General features: G+C 35.6%; 2 protein-coding genes across 6 annotated transcripts in view; one reads left to right on the forward strand and one right to left on the reverse strand.

The window, feature by feature from the left end:
- Nucleotides 1–4,161, forward strand: LOC128675491 (serine/threonine-protein kinase VRK1-like). The gene is made up of 6 exons (XM_053754934.2): nt 1–430; nt 566–635; nt 804–1,000; nt 1,507–1,723; nt 2,191–2,361; nt 2,500–4,161. Exons 1-6 carry the CDS (start codon nt 206–208, stop codon nt 3,390–3,392), a joined length of 1,773 nt encoding a protein of 590 aa, XP_053610909.1. The 5' UTR covers nt 1–205; the 3' UTR covers nt 3,393–4,161.
- Nucleotides 4,162–8,253: 4,092 nt separating this feature from the next.
- chico overlaps nt 8,254–15,146 on the reverse strand; it is a 40,763-nt gene continuing 33,870 nt past the window's right edge. For 3 of the 5 annotated variants that reach the window (XM_053755261.2, XM_053755263.2, XM_053755264.2), the window contains 4 exons: nt 14,167–14,343; nt 12,870–13,049; nt 12,220–12,355; nt 8,254–11,951 (listed from right to left, as the gene is read on the reverse strand). In XM_053755261.2, the coding sequence (XP_053611236.1) occupies nt 11,867–11,951; nt 12,220–12,355; nt 12,870–13,049; nt 14,167–14,343 (578 nt within the window). In that variant the 3' untranslated portion in view covers nt 8,254–11,866. The remainder of the gene's footprint in view (nt 11,952–12,219; nt 12,356–12,869; nt 13,050–14,166; nt 14,344–15,146) is intronic. The other 2 variants (XM_053755262.2, XM_053755266.2) reach the window with 2 other exon arrangements.

The following is a 15,146-nucleotide window of genomic DNA, read 5'->3' on the forward strand; positions in this document are numbered from 1 at the left end:
GGAGATGTCATGTGCATGTCATTCATTATGTCACGTTTGTCTGTCAACAACAAAACGGCGTTGTTTTTATCGTAAAGATTTTAATGATAATTCAAGTTTATTTTACACCAAGTTACATTACATATTACCTTATCACAAATATACATTGTAAATATTAAATCGCGTGTACGAATTCAGAATAAATCAGTGAATTTCAACAGTCGAAATGACAGGGAGAGCCAAGAAAGCGGTGGCGCCAAAGAAAAAAGCCAATGGATACAAGATGCCAGCCCCTATTGCTCAAGGAGAGATAATTAACGACCCTATAGGGAAGAAAGCCTGGCGAATAGGGCCTTCGATAGGCGTCGGGGGCTTTGGGGAAATCTACTCCGCCTGTGAAAACTCAAGCTCTCCTAAAAAAGGATCCAATTATCCTTATGTGGTAAAAATTGTAAGTGACTAATGGACTATTGTTCTATTAATAAAACTAGACCTTTTATAGTGAATATGAAACAGAATTCTTGTTTTTAAATATTTTTATTTCATATCACATTATTATAGGTTGTTTCCCCCTGTATTTTTTCAGGAACCTCATGAAAATGGTCCACTGTTTGTCGAAAAACATTTCTATGTAAGAAATGCCAATAAAGATGACAGTAAGTATTTATTGATAAAACATTGTGTTTAACAATGAACTTGCAGTTTTTCATAATGATTTATCTATTAGTCAAAAACTATAATATCATAAACGTAATGTTAAATTTAATAGGTACTTTAGTTGCTTATTAATGTAATCTTTTTAAATTCTCATTATATATTTTTAGTCTCGAAATTCATGAAGTCAAAGAAATTGAACAGTTTGGGTATGCCCACATACCACGGAAATGGATCTCATGTGTACAAAGGGGAAAAATACAGATATCTGGTCCTGGAGCGATACGGGAAAGATGTTTGGAGCTTGTTCAAAGACTGCGGAAGGCAATTTCCACCTGCTACTGTTTTCCAATTAGGATTGCAAATGGTAACAGTAGTTAACATACTGTATCACTACATAAATATAAAACAAAATGGCTTCTCTCTGTCTGCCCCTATATAATCTTAAGATCTTCAAAACTATGGAACAATTTTAATGCTGGTTTTCTTAATAGATAGTGTGTTTTCTGAAGAATCTTGAGGTGTATAATTTCTTATGGTTTTACCTGAGTGAAGCCAGGATGGGTCGCTAGTTACTTCTAAACATATATAAGTAGTTATGTAAACTTTACTAATGTGAGCAACTTGTGCAATATAGGGTGTGTTATTGCTAAAATTAGTGTGTGATTTTTTTCAAGTCTTAACCACATAAGAAGTGATGGTCCATAATTTCTTACATAAAAGTTATTAGTGCAATGGTGGCCTTATTCTAATAAGACTCTATTGCACTTTGAACATTTGTTTTAAAATTGTGATAAGACATTGAGAATCAATAATAGAGTTTACTTCGACCATCATACTGACTAAAGACAGATAATTTTTATTTAATTGCAGCTAGATGTGCTCGAATACATACATAGTCGAGGCTATGTCCATGCTGATATCAAAGGTGCCAATATTCTCATGGGGCTCCAGAAAGGCAAGGAGAACCAAGCCTATCTCGTAGACTTTGGTCTGGCCACGCGGGTGTCTGATAAGGAGTTCAAACCGGACCCCAAATGTGCTCACAATGGCACTATTGAGTATACTAGCAGGGATGCTCATTTAGGAGGTATAATTTTTTGTTTTACAGATTTACTTTCAAATTTACTTTGTAGAAAAAGAGAGTACTTACTTTACATGTAGACAAGGAATTACTCCATTATTGAAAATATATTGGACTAAATTGTTAAATACACATTTATGCAATCTTTTAGAAACCCTTGTATATACAAAAATAAATATAAGTACATCCAAAGATAGTAAACTCCACCTTTATTTGGAAGTTCATTAAAAATAACAAAAGTGCCAAAAACCGTAATTTTTTTGGTGGCTTAATATTTAAAATTAGTTATTGGCTCCTAGACATTATTGCCAAACTCGAACAGATACCAATGTGAATGAATGTACATAGTGTTGTTTGTATATAAGCTTTACAAAACTGACGATATATGTCGACATAATGATTTAATTGATTATACAAAAGTAATACCAACTTATATGGATCCTTTTGTTTAAAATGAATAATGAAATTTCCAGTGCCAACAATGCGAGGCGACCTGGAGATCCTGGGGTATAACATGCTGCAGTGGCTGCTGGGGACGCTGCCGTGGGAGCGCAGCCTGCAGGCGCCCAAGGCCGTGCAGGACATGAAGGACACGTTCATGAAGAACGTGCGGAGCAACGTCGCCAAGTACAGCAATATACCAGGTGAGTATTTGAATAATTTCTTTTTTATTTTGACAATATAAACAATCTATGAAAGCAGCTAGCCAGTTTACAGATTGGCACGGTAAATGCTTAATATTTTGCACTTTTGGAATTCAATCAGCACATTTCTCTTTTCAGATGAACTTATAAAATTTTTAGAATATATAAACACAATGAAACCAAAAGATATGCCAGACTACACAAAATGCAGGCAATTGTTTGAAAGTTACCTCAAAAAGCAGGGCTTGTCTTCGAGCAGCAAGATCAGCTTCACTCAGACCAAGGGTAAACCGAGCAAAGTTACAAAGACTGCTATTACTATTGGAAGTGATGGAACTGATTCTACTGAAGAAAAGGCTGCAAAGAAAAAGAAACCTAATGGTATATTACCTAAAGCACAAAGAGGAAGAAAAGCAAAGGTGGAGTCTAGTATAGAAAAAAATGATAGTGAAAAGTCTGATGATGACAACGATTCAGATTATGAAGCTTTATCAACTAAGAAACCGAAACAAAATGGAACAAGCAAAGTTAAAAGAGGCCGCAAGCCTAAAATAGTTGAGTCAAGTCCAGAGTCTGAGAATTGTGAGAACGAGGAACCTGACGCAGAAGACAGTATAGACACGAAAAAGCCGCCAAGAAGAAATCAGAAACGGCGGTCGACAGAACCAGCTGTTGTTGTTAAAGTAAAGAAAACTAAACTGACGCCGAAAGCCACGCCGCCTGCTAAGAAGAACCACGCGAACATCGCGACACAAACCTCCACAGACAAGAAGTGGCGCAGCCCTAGACAGGTGTCCTTCGACAGCCCTATATGCGAGATCATAGGAGAGAAGAAACCGTTGAAAAATTCCAAAGACAACGACTCTGCTGACTCCAGTGTTGATATTTTCGAAGACTCATTTGAGGTTGAACAGAAAAAAGTTAAACCGAAGAGGAAATTATTATCACAACAGGAAGTTACAATGAAGAAAGTAATTAAGAAAACAGTGACTTCCGCCAAACCGAAGGGAAAGTTGAAAACCAGTCCTTAAGAAGTTTTTGTAAGTGATGGACTTCATATCAAGTAGCATTGTACGCAATGAGCGAGTACTTAGTGCCAATTTTGTACAAATACAATCTGTATATGAAATTACACTGCATTTTTTTAGAAACAATATCAGACAAAAATTTCATTTTTTTCTTATTTATCTTGCTGTTTGTTTTAACATCTGAAAATTGTTTCAGTGATATTTGATTTGTGTTATTTTAAGCTAATTTTAGAACTGTTGACGCGGTAAGAGACATGTACTTGCATTTCATGTAATCATTAAAAATACGTGAAATTATTCTTCAAATGCTATATTTTTTAAAATTGTATGTCTTACCTCAAGCTAAATCATAAAATATGCGCTAAGCGTCTTATTTAATGTTCAATTACTATTAGTAGTAGTCAAAATACTCCCTATTCCATTTTTCTTGATATTCTTTCAAAGGTAGGTGAAAACTGAATAACGCTGTATATATACATCTATTTTATTATCTATGTATGCATGGAAATATGTATATTTTATTATTATTATGATTCAGTGAATGTACACGCATTTTCCATCTGCCTTTAGAATAGTAACTATAACTATGTAACCATTCGTATTTTGGTTGAAATCTTGAAATTTCGATTGTTATTTAAATGTATGGATTCTTATTCTTGTGCGAATGAAATGTGTTACGTTGTACTTGTTGACAGCCGTTTTGAAATGTTGATTTGTTTGATGTTCATTGTAAGATCGTGTATAATTAACAATAAACAGTATTTCTTAAATATCCATGTGTTTTTATGTAACGTGTACATCAGATACAGAAAATGAGGAAAACTCATGGGAAATGTGAAAAAAAAAATCAAACGAATGCGCAAATCCAAAGCTTTTATTTTATTTACAATATAATCGTAATATGAAAGTAAACAAAATTTAACGTACTAAAAATTAGATTTAGAAATTCAATAATGAAACTGTGGGCGACTCGACCGCCGCGTTACAAAAGCTAACCTACACTAATCGTACGTTGTGGAGTGATGTCGCTATTTCCTATCGTGTGATATGAGACGCGTCCCACGCGACGCATCTACGTGCCAGTACAGCTCGAGTTATCATTGACTAAAACACAAAACAGTAGCACCATTTGTAAAAAAATATAATTTTCTCCAAACACAACATAATTCTCAGCACTGTTTCCCCTCGTCCGTAAGCCAACGCAGCGCGGCTCAACATCCGTACGCTATAACGCCTAATCCAATGTATAACTGCTCTATGTGTTAAATTATTTACTTACTATGTTTATCTTAAAACAAAACGCTATTTACGCCGTTACAGGAACATTTTTATGCAAAAATCTGTGTTAACTTGCAATGGGACTAGTATAGATTTCATAATAACTCCTTTGTCATGTCGATCATCACGGAGTCGGCTAATTTGTATAATAAAAGTTAATATAAGGCCGCATTCACACTAGCTTTCGATGTCACAAATACAAGTCTAACCAATGTAAATGAAGCCAAGAGCTCCTTTTAGAATATGCAATATGTAACAATTTTAAGTTAAAAAATATAAAACCTGTTTTGTGACCTTGCAATGTGGTTGTATAACTTTTTGGTGCTGTCGTATAAAATTATAAATTTTGTATATAACAATTGACTGTAGATATATGTGGCACATTTTAAAAGGAGATTACACCATCGACCTCTCGTTTCATTAAGCCCACTCTTACTCGGTACCCGTCTATGCTTACAACTAGTGTTTAAACTCAACACGTCTTAACCTATGTGGAATAAAGTAAATGTAAATAGTAATATATCTATATCTAACATGGTACTAGTAATTGCGAGGTGGCACTAGCTAACTGCATAATGGCTACTAAACGCGGCTAATCGACGCAGCGTACGACGAAATAATGTTGTTTGGAATTTATCTACAAATTAATTCTATCCCTTTTTAACAAAAAGGGATTAAATGGCGTAGTGTTTTAGTCTCGCGATAGACTTTTAATTATTTCTATAATCAATACATATTTTACATAAATCGGCTAATTATAGCTCCTAAATTGACCTAAAATTGTGGACTACATCACACGCAATATATTTACTTATAGCTACTATATTTTGTCAGATATTAAAGTACAAATTTGGCCAGCGCTATAAATACTATGGAAGACTCGATATATGTTGGAAATTCGTGTATCGAAACAGAAGATCAATTCCAATACATTGACACAGCTGATGAAATTACGCATGATTTTATCGTGTAAGCAATTCGCTAAAAATAAAGTGGGCCTTTTTGACCCGTCAGTCGTACGCTGCAGTCGTCAGCACTGGCTGAACTGTGGAGTTAGCACGATTTCTTGCGAGTACGCAATCGTATTGCCATCGACAAAATTTATACGACAAATTAAAAACGCCTCTTTAAAAGGAACTAGTAATTTATACACATTTTTATGTTAATACGATTACGTGCTCGCAATAACTCGTGCTTACACTGAAGACGGGACGAAACGAGAGCAACTCGCACGGACCAGCGGCTCCCAAACTGTCGGGCGACGATACTACGCTAATAAATCCTGAGTCCTAATAAATGTTCAACTATCCGTAGCAAACGGTAATGCCGACATTCTATGGTTTCTATCCATGGTAATATTAAACGCAGTTTGTACAGACAAACGCACCTCAAGTTACCCTGCTTAGAACTATGCAACGGCATTTTGTATAGCTTGATGTTATGTTGACTGTACAGACTATTTAACCAATGCGCAATGTCACATATTGACACTATTCGCAATAAATAAAAAGTGCCATTATACTTTATGTTAAATTCAGTTTGAAAATAATTTTGTACAAAACATGACGGAGGCTCGCAGCCAAAACAACAACTTTTAGTTATTGATTTCGTATACAATTGTTCAACTTAAAATATCAAAACAATTTAGAGTGCCGCCAATAAGATTACATCTCATGTGACAAAGTAGGGAAACGCTGGTCGTCTTCAAGGACACTGGTAATCGTCGGCTGAACCGAATTGTACTACATTACTATACATTCGAATACAAACTTTATCATTAAACAAATAGGGATGCGTTTACATTGACAGTTACGTACGATTTAACTGTCGATTGTGTATAAAATTGTATCAAATTCCGGAAATTGTATTACATGTACTTCACAAAACTTGCTGTATATTATAATCTGTATAACAGTGCTTTTCGTGTATTATATGTCAATGTGACCGCATCATACTATGCCGAATACAAAGAAAACTATAAACAAGAGAAGTAGAAGGCTTTTTAGTATGCGTATTTATATATAGATATATAACTTATGTATTAATCTATGTATATATAGTATTGGACAGTCTCATGCTCACCAATTGACTATAGTTTTCTTTGATATTCCAATCACTAAAGACGCGCGTCAAAGACGTTCAGCCAATCACAACCGCGCTAATATTGTAGCTCGGGATTGGCTGAGGAGCTGTCACATCCCGAAACGTCATGTTTGACACGCGTCAGAGCGGCAATCGTTGCTGAGAATTCGACAACATTACGACTCGAGCGAGACTGGTCGGATCCACATCTGAATTGCTTTAGTTTGCGCTACACAACACGTAATACACATATACACAATGTACAGCTCTAATTACCTATCGATTCAATACAAAAAAACGTTGTGCTCAAATTAATCTTCTGGCGTACTTTATTAAAGCTTACAATTTTATATGATATATCGTTATCTACATTCTGGGGGCACCTGAGGCCTAAGTATCGTACAATCGCAAATGAGTTATCCGTAGTAATTCTGGAGCGATTTTTTTTAGTTTAATGAGACTTAGACCTAATTAACACGTCATACATTCAATATTATACATATGACGTTCGCCCCCTCTTATCTTCAATAAATAACGTTCAATTTAATATAAAAAATTTGGTGTTGACTCAGTCAGGCAATAATATACAGGTCCCATTACTTATTTTTAACATTTCGAGCGCGGCAAAAAGCATATTTACCTATGAAACTAAGCTATTACTGATTCAGGAAGTATTTGAACACACGAGACTAGTCAAATCGCTTCAGTGTCGGAATGTAGCATCCATTTGTTAACTTTAGGATCTTTTAAAAGCCCTTTCACCAAGATAGGCCACCCAAGGAATATTAAGATGTCTTTGGCAAAATTTGCTAAACAAATTTGAGCAATGCGAATTCCTGTATTAATGCAAGGGTGGCTATATGAGTGGACTGACTTTATATTGTGTTGATTTTATGCAACTTGGCCTCGTACAACCGAATGTAAAGAAATGAACTAAGATGATATTACGCTGGTATAAAGATCATGACCCTCTTAGGGCGTTCGCTGAGTCGAGCGGAGGCACGCAGCGGATTGTATGCGTCTCATTCGCAAATATTACGTGCGAAACAGATGACGAATGTCGCGGTTCAGCTATTTCTGTCACACACAAGGTTTGTGAATGAGACGGGTAGAACACGCCGCGTGCAAACTAGCAGAAGACGCCACTAATAAGCAAGATTTATGACATTCTAACACACAACATGAACATGTAACTTTATATAGACTTTGAAATTGTCAATTGTTTAATTGTAAAAGGATAAATTACTGTACAATTCAATAAATAAACAAATAAATTGGATCAATTTGCGCATCAGATGCATGAAATCAAAACACAACTAAAACATCCTTGCGGCATCCCCAGAAGGGACGTTAGAACACTGTAATTGCACTTATGTAAATAAAAAGGTATCTCCGGAACTATTACTTTATAACAACAATAACTATAGCTAACACTTTCTGTTAACCCCGTAAGCCTTTCAAAAGGTCCTTTTAAAAGCTCTAAACTTACGAGGATTAAATGAAGTCAATATATATATATATATATATATATATATATATATATATATATATATACCGCATAAATACAACAAATGAGAACACTGGTCGTTCCTGTTCTATTATAATAAATAAGAAAAAATTATAATATCCACCTGTGTTTAAAATCTTAACGTTGCAAAATACTATAATTTTGATGTAGATATAAACAGTATATGAACAGATTTACTTTCGGCATGAACACATAATTTACGTAACTAACACAAGGGCCGAGATGTCGTCAAGAAACTATACATAAAACATATAAAACAATATTCGTTGTCACAAATATATAAAATGGAAGAGTTTGTATAATTTTATCGATAAAATAACATTTTTTTAATAATTTTATTTTGTGATGATAGACTCAACAGCTGATATAATTTCTAAACGACTAACTCGGTCAGTGGTCCGAGTTGACAAATGATTGTACCGTTTTAAATCTGATGAGAAATCAGTGGTTTCTCACGGTTTCTCATTACGAAACTGCGTCATTGATTCACCGTTTTTGACAAAATTGGATAACAGTAAAAATAAAAATCGTGATTTCAATAGGCGGATCTGTTAATTAAAACCGTAAATAACAAGATTGTTTCAACAGAAAAACTTTTTTAACATAGTTCAATACATATACATACGCACACGCAATATAATTGTAACATTTAAAAAAGGAATTTAAATCGCAAACGGCTCAGTCAACTCGGACCAACATATAACAGTAGAAGTAACCTCATCATTAAAAGTCTGGTAATCAAGAATTCCAAGTAAAATACTGAGAAACACGTACACAGTAACTACAATTCAAATATCCAATCGCGTAAATTAAGAAAAATTAGGGGAAACATTTTGATTTTTCAAATGATGGCTGTAAATTTAAACCGCTACACGTTAAAAACAATTCACGCCAATAATAAACTTTGTGTTAAAATAACTTCTTGGGAAAAACTTTACAAAAAATTATATACTCATTTTGTAATGCAAAATCAACTATATATTATTACAAAATAAACGATTGGAAAATTTGTCTTTAGTTATTGAACGTGCAAACTTAGATTTCACTTTGGTATTCTTGTGTAAATTGCACAGTTCTTGAGTGAACAGAGTATCCTAAGAACACAATAGGTAGTATATTATTAGGGAACATAAACAAAACACTACTTTAGGCCTCCCTCACAACCGTTGCATACATTATAATTATTTTATATTTATGTTACATGGAGCTTACTGCCTGTGACCATCCCGTGTACTTTGGAACGGGCATACGTTTCTACGCATTGTGAACTCGGAATAGAGTCGAATATAACCTTTGAGCGCAATTGATCCAATTCGCGATTAGTCTGAAGTTCGAAAAAAAATCCAATTCGCGATTGGTCCAGTTTGCGGTTGGTCCAAAATATACGATGTTTCCGAAATTGTATAATTTACATACACGTACTAATCACGTTTTTATCCCTTACGGGGTAGACAGACATACATAGGTACATACAGATAGGTACATTCTGAGTTTTTTATCCGGTCTCAAACCAGCAAGGTATATAAGAATCTAACAATAATTATCCTATCTAATTTTATTTAATTTTGGAAATAGTTTATATTGGACCATTCGCGAATTGGACCAACCGTAAATTGGACCAATCGCGAATTGGACCAATCGCGAAATGGACCAATCGCGAATTGGACCAATCGCGAATTGGACCAATCGCGAATTAGGTGAATAGGACCAATCGCGCCTAAAGGGTAATAATTCACAGTCCAACAACAAATAGTTATTTTTTATATTCATCAAAATCAATGAATTTACAAATAATACTTTTCTTTTTACATATTCAGTATGTAAGCTTCGTGTGATAAAAAATAATAGATTTTCTAATAAAATTAACAACGTAGCCTCGTATGCCACATCCATAACATGTCCATTCGTTAGTAGGCACAGTGGCGCCAATTCAAGCGTAGCATTTGGGAATAGAGTCCACAATTAAGAAACATTTGATTAGTTTCAGCATAAACACATCGACATAGAAAGACGTACACTTAAACAAACAGCAGCGTAGGATAGAATATGAAGATATTTAATATACAATTTAGAGAAACATTTTTAGAGTTAGTCTAAGTGTTTCAACTTATCTTTCAGCTGTACACTTTACAACATTATGTTTAATAAAATTAATAACGAAATATAGTTACTAGACAGTGTCAAGCGACTTCAAGCCGACGAAACTTTCAAGTGAGGAGCCGAAGTTCGAAGTAATGAAATCGGATAACTATTTCCAACTAAATTTCCGTCTAAACTACTCCTTTATACGTCAAAAAGTATTTTGTAAAAAAAAAACTAAATTTTTAATTTTAATATTATAATAATTATAATATTTCGAAAAGAAAAATTGTTCAGTAGCTACCCCGACTTATGGAGACAAGTGTCTAAGAATTGACGAAGGAGTAATTTATGTGTGAAGCAGATGGAGAGTTTGTCTTTGCAAGCTTTCAGCCGTTGAAGCCGGACGCTCTCAAACAGTCTTCCATATATGTAACTTATAGTTACAAATATGGAGAAACTCGGGCCTTGTGTGACCACAGCTTTAGTAAGGACGGAAGGTCAACTTCACTAAACGCGATATAATTTAATGTAAAATTAAATTTTCGATTTGTATGATGATAACGACAAGCTGTAAAAGCTTTGGTTAAATTAATTATTCTGAGAAGTAAACAGGAAAAGAAAGTATTTGAGAAGACAATTTTGAGATTATGGCAAAATTATAAAATGACGAAAAAAAAAGAACACGTTTTTTGTACTTAGGTGATTTCAACAATTCTATGTTGACCTATATGGTACTGCAACAGTTTAGCTAGATTTTTTTTTTAATTAAAAAAATGTTCATATTACCGAGTCCAGTAGAAGTAAAAAGAGATGACATTCTGTACTTACTAATGCTATGGTATAAAACATGACACCAAATCTCTGACCGTCCCGCGATTGAAACTCCACAACTTTGGTTGCACACAGACATGGCAAACGGCGACCAAAACTGAACTTTTTTTAAACCAATTTCAGTCTAATTTAAATCTACCGTCACACGGAAAACAAGACACTTGACTTTTCGAACACGAGTTTATACCAGCAATAAGAAGCAAAAATTTCTTCATGGATGGTAGAAATGGGATTCGAAAGTTTTAAAAATGCTCAATTTTTGGCACCATAGCTCATCTCTATCGATACGGGTATTTCCGGCGGGACGGGACACACATAACTAAACGTAGTTTCACTTCGCGTAGTCAGTGTATCTATACATTACTATACAAGTTAACGCACTAATCTATGTGTCTTTGACGAAATTTTGCTACTGTAACCATAGTATCAAAATCAAATTTTTTATGCTTGTAATTTCGGGCACTATGACCTTGAACCCCGCCACTATCAAAGATCGTATTTATATTATTTTATTGGCAAAGATCATTTTCATGTTGATAAAACTATATAAGCACATAGGTAGTGCGACTTCGACATTATCATTTACAGTCTCATAGCAAAAGCTAGGCTTTCATAATAGCCGCCGTGATTGCGGGCAGTTTGCGACATACCGACGAGGTAGACACACACACACAGTCTACGAGCCGTCGGCGGCGAGTTTCTCGCTGCGGACGAAGTCTATTTGCGTGTAGGTGCGGTGAGGCGCTGTCGTCGCACCTCGTCTGCAAATATAAATACTAATATTAGAATCGATTTCAAGAACATTTCCCATTCGAGTGTTGCTACTGACAGGGATATAAAATACCATAATAAGTGTAACAAATCTGTTACAGAATTCTTTAATTTATTTGGATGTTTTAAACTAGTTTTGCTCCTATCCAAGCTATCCATACTATATATACTAATATTATAAAGTAATTTTGTTTTTTTTTTCCTTATTCTTGTAACATTTATTTCATATCAATTAAAATATAATTAGTTGGCACGCACCTGGGCTCGAGATCGAGCGCGGCGTAGTTGAGGGGGCACAACGCGGGCGAAGGCGCGGGCGCGGGCGGCGGCAGCGGCACGAAGCGTGCGCCCGCGCAGCCGCCGCCCGCCACCACCAGCGGCGGCTCCGGGCCTGCTGGGGGGAGATGGATGTTACACGAATATCTTACGAACGAATTACTATCAAAGGTCATACGAGCTCGACGTCAAAGCGATCGGACTGTTAATCATCTCGTATATTTTATGTGCGAAAGTTTGTTATCTCTTTACGTTCTATCAGCTCAAGCAATTTATTTGTTAATTACATACATACAACGAAGTCACGGGTAAAAGTTTTTATAAGCTCTCTTATACAAAAAACAGAATTGAAATAATATCTATATACGTGTTTATTTCAATACATAATAAATATTCTTATCTATGCGTTTGTTTCTCACGTTATCAATGGTGTACATAACGTGAGACAAACGAGAAACTTACTGAATTTTGTAATTAACGTGTGTTGATAGACGGATAGGGAAACCGAGCCGAAAATTAAATTAAAAACTCGTTACTAAAAAGGAATAGCAATAAGTTCAAATACATTTTCATCTCTAATCAAATTAGGTTTCTCGTGTAAAAGAGGTGGTCAACAAGTGATAAGAACCAACCTGGTGTCGCGGAGACGAGCCTGGCCAGCGTCTTGGTGGCGGTGGGGTTGTGGGGGCCGTCGCAGACGGGTGGTGTGGGCGGCGGCGGCGCGGCGATGGGCGCGGAGGGCTGGTCGCGCAGCAGCACGTACTGCGGTGAGCACGACACCGGCGGCGGCTGCGGCCGCGCCAGCTCCTCCGCTGGACGGATATTTTTTCGTTATATTATTTATTATTATTTTTTTAATAAATATTGCTAATTAGTACAATAGTGTAATTACTTAGAAATGTTCACAATTGTTGTCATGTGATTCGTGCACGTTTTTCGGGTATCAGCCTGGCTTATAATGTACTTTGTTTACTGATGTTTAAGATTATAACTTGTTGTGTATGCCCAAATAATATATATGTTACTGTAAAAGCCCGTATACAGGTAAATCTTAGGTTTTTTCAGAAAATCTTAGGATTTACCCGTATGGGTTGGTAAATGTAAGGATTTTTAAATAATTGACGATTTTTTCGGGCTTTTGCCATTAGAATTTATTATATGCTAGGTTTTGCTACTGACGGCTGGTAAATGTTGGTTTTGGGAATAAAACAATGATCAATTCTTATTAATCATTTATTTTTCAATCAAAACCTTACATATTTTTATGTAGGTATCATAATTATGAGAGTAATTAATTAACTAAGTAATTAGTCAAATCCTTTCCTATATTTTCATTTGGTAAGTATTTTTATTTATAAATGTTTTTATATTTCTAAGGTAAAGTTATACCTTACCTTTAAAATACTTCTTAAATAGTAAAAAATAACAAATGTAAAATTATTTTCTCAACATTTACCGTGCATAAGGCTTATATTTGTTAATTGACGTCCTTGGAGAAAAGGCTGCGGTGAAGTTTGTTGCGCCGCTTCTTCTTCACCTGCGCTTTGGAAGCCGGCAGTAGACTTAGTTTAAATAATTTTTTGACGTCATTAAGTGATGTATATCATCCTAAATTGAATAAAGAATTTTGAATTTCAATTTGAATTTGCGGTCTTCTTTATAGTCGTATTCCTCATGGCTATAGGTTGTGCTCGTTACGTGGAATGGAACACAAACAACGACTTTCTTCACACTATTAATGAAGTTGTTTGATATTGCCTTCTCAATTTCACACACAAGCTAATAATCAATCAGTGTACAAGTTTCCTCATGAGTTTTTCCTTCACCGGAAGCAAGTGGTCGATGAAATACATAAGTCAGATTGGCATACAAACTCATGTGGCACGAGTAGGATTCCAACATGAGACCAAAAATCAAGTTAATACTCACGCATGTCCTCGTCAAAGATGTCCTTCTCGTCGACGTCTGCGGACGAGACGGGGGAGGCGGGGGACTCCAGAGACAGTGGAAACAGCGTCTGCGAGCCGAGGGGCGTGTGCGGGGGGCTGCGCGGCCGGGTGGGGGACGCGGGCCGCCGGCTGCTGGACGGCTGCGGCGGCGGCATCGCTGCACGGATACCAATTAAGAATAGTGATTTTTTCAGGTCGTATTTCATTCATTTATTTATATATTAAACGAGTTAATAAAGTTTACTTCTTACATAATATTTATCCTTACGGGTTTTCATTTGGTTTTCACCAATGAATAGTGTGATTTCTGAGGAAGGTTTGCGTGTAGTAATTTATTAAGTTTTTACCCGAATGAAGCCGGTACGAGCCACTAGTTTTAAATATGTTTTTGTAACACTTAATTACTAACTAATTTACAACTACGCCAGTAACTTCAACTTCTTTAAACGAACCTGCGTCCAGTGTTGAAGTATGGGTATTTAGTGGCGTTGTGTGTGTGTCCTCACAAATTTAGCCGATGCGACATGCTTACAAGAGACAGCGAAAAGAAATTCAAATGTACAGGGTGGCCAAATAACAGGTATACACTTTAGTTTTGTAATTTTATTCTATGTAATATAAAATATATCAAATATTCCTTGTTAAATATAGTATTCAGGGCCGGCAGTTAAACATGGGAAACAATGTCAGACAAATGTCCACCTTTAGCAGCACCGCAGATGCGAATCCTTCTCATCGCATTTTTCATAACATTATCACACATTTCCTGCGTTCTCTCAGTGACTGTGTCTCGAATACTTCGTTTTAATTGATGAAGGTTCATTGGCCTGTTAGCATAGACACGTCCCTTTAGATAACCCCACAAAAAAAAGTCAGAGCTGATCATGTCACCATTTCTCGAAATTAATCGACCGGGAAACATTCTTTTTAATGTTTCGCAAAACGTTTTAATAATTAAAA

This window comes from Plodia interpunctella, chromosome 14 (assembly GCF_027563975.2).
Source record: "Plodia interpunctella isolate USDA-ARS_2022_Savannah chromosome 14, ilPloInte3.2, whole genome shotgun sequence".
In the NCBI taxonomy this organism is placed as follows: Eukaryota; Metazoa; Arthropoda; class Insecta; order Lepidoptera; family Pyralidae; genus Plodia; species Plodia interpunctella.